The sequence below is a fragment of the Nicotiana sylvestris genome, chromosome 11 (assembly GCF_000393655.2).
Source record: "Nicotiana sylvestris chromosome 11, ASM39365v2, whole genome shotgun sequence".
Lineage (NCBI taxonomy): Eukaryota > Viridiplantae > Streptophyta > Magnoliopsida > Solanales > Solanaceae > Nicotiana > Nicotiana sylvestris.
Genome location: NC_091067.1, coordinates 60,027,086 through 60,032,398, shown reverse-complemented (window position 1 = coordinate 60,032,398; position 5,313 = coordinate 60,027,086). Strand labels below are relative to the sequence as shown.

At 35.8% G+C, this 5,313-nt stretch overlaps 1 protein-coding gene across 2 annotated transcripts; it reads left to right on the top strand.

The window, feature by feature from the left end:
* Positions 1 to 228: 228 nt before the first annotated feature.
* On the top strand, positions 229 to 4,254 carry LOC104232769 (uncharacterized). 2 transcript variants are annotated; one of them, XM_009786037.2, is made up of 4 exons: positions 229 to 438; positions 1,905 to 2,010; positions 2,252 to 2,302; positions 3,674 to 4,254. In XM_009786037.2, the coding sequence occupies exons 1-3, from the start codon at positions 326 to 328 to the stop codon at positions 2,264 to 2,266; spliced, it is 234 nt and encodes a 77-aa protein (XP_009784339.1). In that variant the 5' UTR covers positions 229 to 325; the 3' UTR covers positions 2,267 to 2,302; positions 3,674 to 4,254. The 2 variants fall into 2 exon arrangements, with proteins under 2 accessions (XP_009784339.1, XP_009784338.1); XM_009786036.2 differs by having other exon boundaries at positions 230 to 438; positions 4,008 to 4,254.
* Positions 4,255 to 5,313: the final 1,059 nt, after the last annotated feature.

Sequence of the window (5,313 nt, the reverse complement as noted above, 5' to 3'; positions counted from 1 at the left end):
TGTTTTGGGACTAGTTCAAACAAAAAACAAAACTTTTTGGTGAACAGATTTTCTTATTAAAAGATAAAACTATCCAAAATTCCAAATACTTTCTGTTTCTTTATTTTAAAAAAAATAAAGATTATAGTAAAAATTGTCTATAAATGTTCCATGTTAGGACTTTTATTTTTTCTTTGTTGGGTCCAAGGAGCTTAGGATGAGTCAGATTAATAGCAGGAGACATAGTGCGTGTATTTTGAGGTTGACCCATTCCACCAAAACTATAAAGTCAAAATAGAAATGAAAAAAGCAATAAATTGAGAAAAAGCAAGAGAAGAAGAAGAAGATGGGTTGCTTGGATTGCTTCGTCGGAGGAAGCAAAAGAGAGCAGCGGAGAGAGAAAGAACGAATTGCCTCCGAAGAAGCTCGTGCCAGAGCTGCTGAAGCCGCCCAAAAAAGGCATTTCTTTTTACTTGTTACCCCCCATAATAATATATATAGTCTTTGCCCCTTTAAATTTTTTTCCTCATCTATTGAGCTGCTGAATTTTTTTACAGTTGTTGTAATTCCATTATTCAATTGATGGCTTGACCACAATTCAATCTGTTATGAACAAGAAATTTGCTCATTAGCACGTCTACTCATTAAGGATGGGTATTTCATAAAGAAACTTGCTTAGGGACTTGAGACATAATAATAAAAGTTGCCCCGCATCAAATTCAATGATCAAAAAAGGAATTAAATTGCAGTCATGAAGGATGTTTGTTTCTTGAATTTGTACTATCCACAAAATTGCTCTCTGGTTGCTCATATCTCTTGACAGATCTTCATTCATTTTCTGTTGCTTTCTCTCTGAGGCAATCAATAGTACTTGGTGATTGGTTTTTAGTCTTTGTGAAATTTTAGAGGTCTGATTTCATTCACCAATTGAGTTCCCAAGAAGGGATTTGGGATTATGTATTCTATCTTATGAAGGAGGAGAGAACTAATAATATGTCTTCCAAAGCTGGATTATTCATCAGGAGTGGACGAACGAATGAGGGAGAGTAGACAAACGTTGAGTTAGAGATGAAAGAGAAAGTGTAAATTCATTCTACTCCCACCTACAAGCATACAAAACTTGTGTGCAGAGGCCGTGTTTCGAGTAAACAAATGTTAAATCTTAGCAGGACGTTAAGCAGTCATCTCCCTCCCCTTTCGCATGTTTCCAAACACGATACTAGTAAGGCCCGAGATGAAGGGAAGTTGAACCTTTTAGTCATACATAGAGCTCTTTTAGGCATATAGTACGTATGAGCTGCCAAATCAGTATAATCTCTTCGTAACTACTCCGTCTGTCCCAATTTATATGTCATACTTTCCTTTTTAGTCTGTCCCAAAAAGAATGTCGTACTTCCTTATTTAGAAACAATTTAGCATTAATCTTCCTACTTTATGAGATGATTTATAGCCACACAAGTATCTAGCTTATTTTGTATCACAAGTTTTAAAAGTCTTTCTTTCTTTCTTAAACTTTGTGTCGAGTCAAACACCGCCACATAAATTGGGACGGAGGGAGTGCTAATTACTTCTTTTGCAAAAAGAGATTGATATCTGTATAACCTCAATCTGAAAGATTGAAACTCAAACATGCACTGGGCGATACATATAAAGTCAGCCTCATATCAACTGACCACGGCAGGAAAGATACTTAAATGGGACAAGGGCGGCAGGAAAGATAGTTAAATGGGACAAGGGGCGCTGGTCTCATCCTAAGTACAAGCATATAATATCTCACTCTTGCAATTTGAACTTCTTATATTGATGAATTCATAACTTTGCATTCGTATTATGCAGCTTCTCCTGACATTGTCAGATTGCCACTACTGATTTAAATGTTAGATCTTCTACATAACTTGATGGATTGAATAATCCCAACATTACAGGCAAGAAGAATTTGAAAAATCTGCTGCAGGAAGAGCAGCACGTGCACAAATGGAAGCTTCCGCCAAAGAATCAACGACTACGAACAAAGGAGAACCAGTTCTTAAGGTGCTGTCCTTGTTTTATTGATCACTGGTGGTGACTGTTCTCTCTATTATATACTTAATCATTTTGCATCGCAGCTACTTCTCATATTAGTTAAAAACAATATTCACAGTTTAAGGTTCCTCTATCATTGGTCCAAAATCCTTTCTTTTGAGATTGATGTTTCCATGCCAAGTCTAAATACTTAAAGATAACTGAAAATATTACTTTGAACTCTGATCTGCGAAAAATTATGTGGATGCAGTGGCAGATGGGATGAGGATTAGCTCTCTTTGGATGACTTCCTCCATTCACTGTAAGCATCACTACTACCCAAATTTCTGTGTTTCTTTTAGTTTCTTATTTGAAAAATGGCCTTGAGCATTTGAAGATTGAAACATACTTTTGCAAAGGTACAATTAAGAATGTCTTTGTATTGCTTAATGACACTTTATATTTTGTATATTGACTTTTGAAAAATCGTTTCCAGTCAGATCTGTTAGTTCTATTTAAGATTGTCAATGATGTGGATATTGAATGTAGAATCTGGAGGAGTAAATAACATCTCAAGTGGGAATGTAAGTAAGCATATTTTGGCCTGCGAAAATTCCTGTCTCATGGTGGTGTAGTCTTTTGTGTTTGGTCAAACTTCATATGCCTCACAAAAGCCCATATCTAAATTAAACCAGTCAGTGCCTCCCACTGTTTTTTTCCACTGTACCTGAACATCTTTCTTGTTTCCAAGTGTTGGCGAGATATCCTAGCCATCTCTTCCTTTCTTTTCTACAACAGATGATAAGAACTATTTTTCCTTTTATGGGAACAATAGTGCCATTGCTGTATTTTATTTTTATGCATTCAAAGTAAAATTGTACTGTACCTTCTTGTCTATATTTTCATTAATGAGGTGTTTATGCTTTCCTGAGCCGAGGGTCTATTGGAAACAACCTCGCTATCCTCACAAGATAGGGGTAAGATTTGTGTACACACTACCCTCCCCGGACCCACCGGACCCCACGGTGTGGGATAATACTGGGTATGTTGTTGTTGCATTCAAAGTAAAATTCTGTGTATGAAGTACAGGAGACACCAATACTTGTGTAACTGTACTAAAGATCCTTCAGTTGTTTTAGCCGGTGGAATATTTGAGGTGCGCCTAAACTGGTCTTGACACCACGGTAATTAAAAGAAGAAAAAGAGATCCTTCCAGTTGTTTTATTTTTGTTATATTCTCACATTTGAAGAGAGGGAGTTCTTATGTGGGGTAAGGTTCTTTTGTCATTGGAATTAAATGGAATGCTGCAGTACATTCTTGGAATGCTTTTATTACTGCCTATAGATAAATCATGTACCTATCAATGGTACTTCAGTTCATAAACCTTTCAAAATCAGCTTAAGTTTCTAGACAAGAAAGAACTGAAATATGATGAAGCTGGCGGTTATGAAATTCAACTTTAGTGCAGTAACTAAATTGCATTTCTCCATAGATAACATATTCTAAGTTGGTATCTGTGTCAATATATCGATGCTAGGCCAAAAATTTATTTCTGAAGAATAGATGTGATTCAAGCAAACTAACATGCTTGGCTGCTCCTGAGCAAACAGACTGTTTACCAATGACTGTTTTTTTTTTTCAAAAGTGAACAAAGTACAATATTTTTTAGGAAGTTCCATCTATCTGTTGCAGCAAATTGGAAGACAGCATTTGGTGAATTCATTCGAGCTATTTGAAATGAATCTGTTACTGTGGTGAAAGTGCACACTTGGAAATATCTGACGTTCAGTGTTCATTTTAAATATTTTTTGTCGTTGTCTGTAAACTAATGAGAATAACGTGGAACAAGTCTCAGATTTGTATTTCCAATCTTTCCACCAGTTGATCTGTTCTTCCTGTCTCCATTCTTATTTGTGTTCAGCAGAGAGTTCGAGCTAACCTTTTTTTTACTGAGCTTGTGGATTTTGTACAACAAAAGGTCTTGTGGTTCTTAGATTTTTCTTCTTTTTTCTTTTTCCTTCTTCAGGTAGTTCTTATTAGAGTTGAAGCTTCATCTCCAACAATCTGTCATTGTGGTGAAGACTTGTAAATATTTGAAGTTTTACTTATTCAATTTTGTGTTTTCTACATCTGTCTGTAAACTGAAATGAGAATAAGGTGGAATAAGGACAGTTTGTATTTCCATCTTCCACCAGTCTATTTGATTTTTTTGTCTCTGTTCTTGTAAGATTCTCTTGTTTACAGCAAAGTGTTAAGGTGTACTCTTTACTGAACTTGTGATTCTTGTTCAACAAAATGTTATGGCTGATTACTATGTTCTGCCAAAGTCTTGAATAGGCCTGATGAAATGTCAGAGCAAAATGCTATAACTTCAGAGTATATAGATAGCATTTTGGTCAAGAATATAAACAACAAGACTTGAAAATGAATTGTCAAACCGTTTAAAGATTAATGTAGCCACTAAGTCTTTTTGTATGTTGGCAAATCATTGCTGATCCTATTTCCAGGAGTTGGCTATAGCACTTTTTTAGGGGTGACAAAATGGTTAAAAAAAAAAACAGTTAACCACCCATATTATCCATTAAAAAATGGGTTGGATAATGAACTTTTTAAAAGCGGGTCAAATATGGATAAGAACCATATTATCTAGAAAATAAATAACTAATGGATAACTAATGGGTCTAACTTTTACATTTGTAAAACCTCAAATTGGGGATTCCTCAAGTTAGGGAGACTAAGAATTCCCCCAAAAGTGATCATATGCAATAAGTCATGGATAATATGGTTACCCATATTATCCGCCGGTTAACCAATTTTTTATTTGTATTATATATGGGTCCGGTCGGATAATTTATCCGCTTTTTCATTACCCATTTTCGATCCGAACTATATCCAACCCGACCCGCATGTTTGCCACTAATAGCACTTTTATATGCAGCAATAATTTTGTTCATTTGTGGAATGCTCATGATCGTATTAGATAGGAGCATCTAAACTAATTCATGACTAAGCCACTTCACTCGTTGTTTTGACGTTCCTTTTGGTTTCCTTTACCTAAATATTGTTGCTTATGTTATTCTCAAGGGACCACTAGTCCTGCTCATTTATTTGTTTGTTTGTATGGTTAAAATAAACTAAGGTTCAATACCCCTTTATGTTAGAACCTGGCACTTATGGAGGTTGGGTTACCTTTAACTTAGCGCCTAGGAGCTTAGAAATGTATGGCTTAGATGCTCATCCACAGTTCTCCCCTAGTGCATACTTAGGGGTGGCAAATGACATGTTTGGGTTGTATTTGGGCTGGTTAAGATGGACTGACTCATTAAATGCGT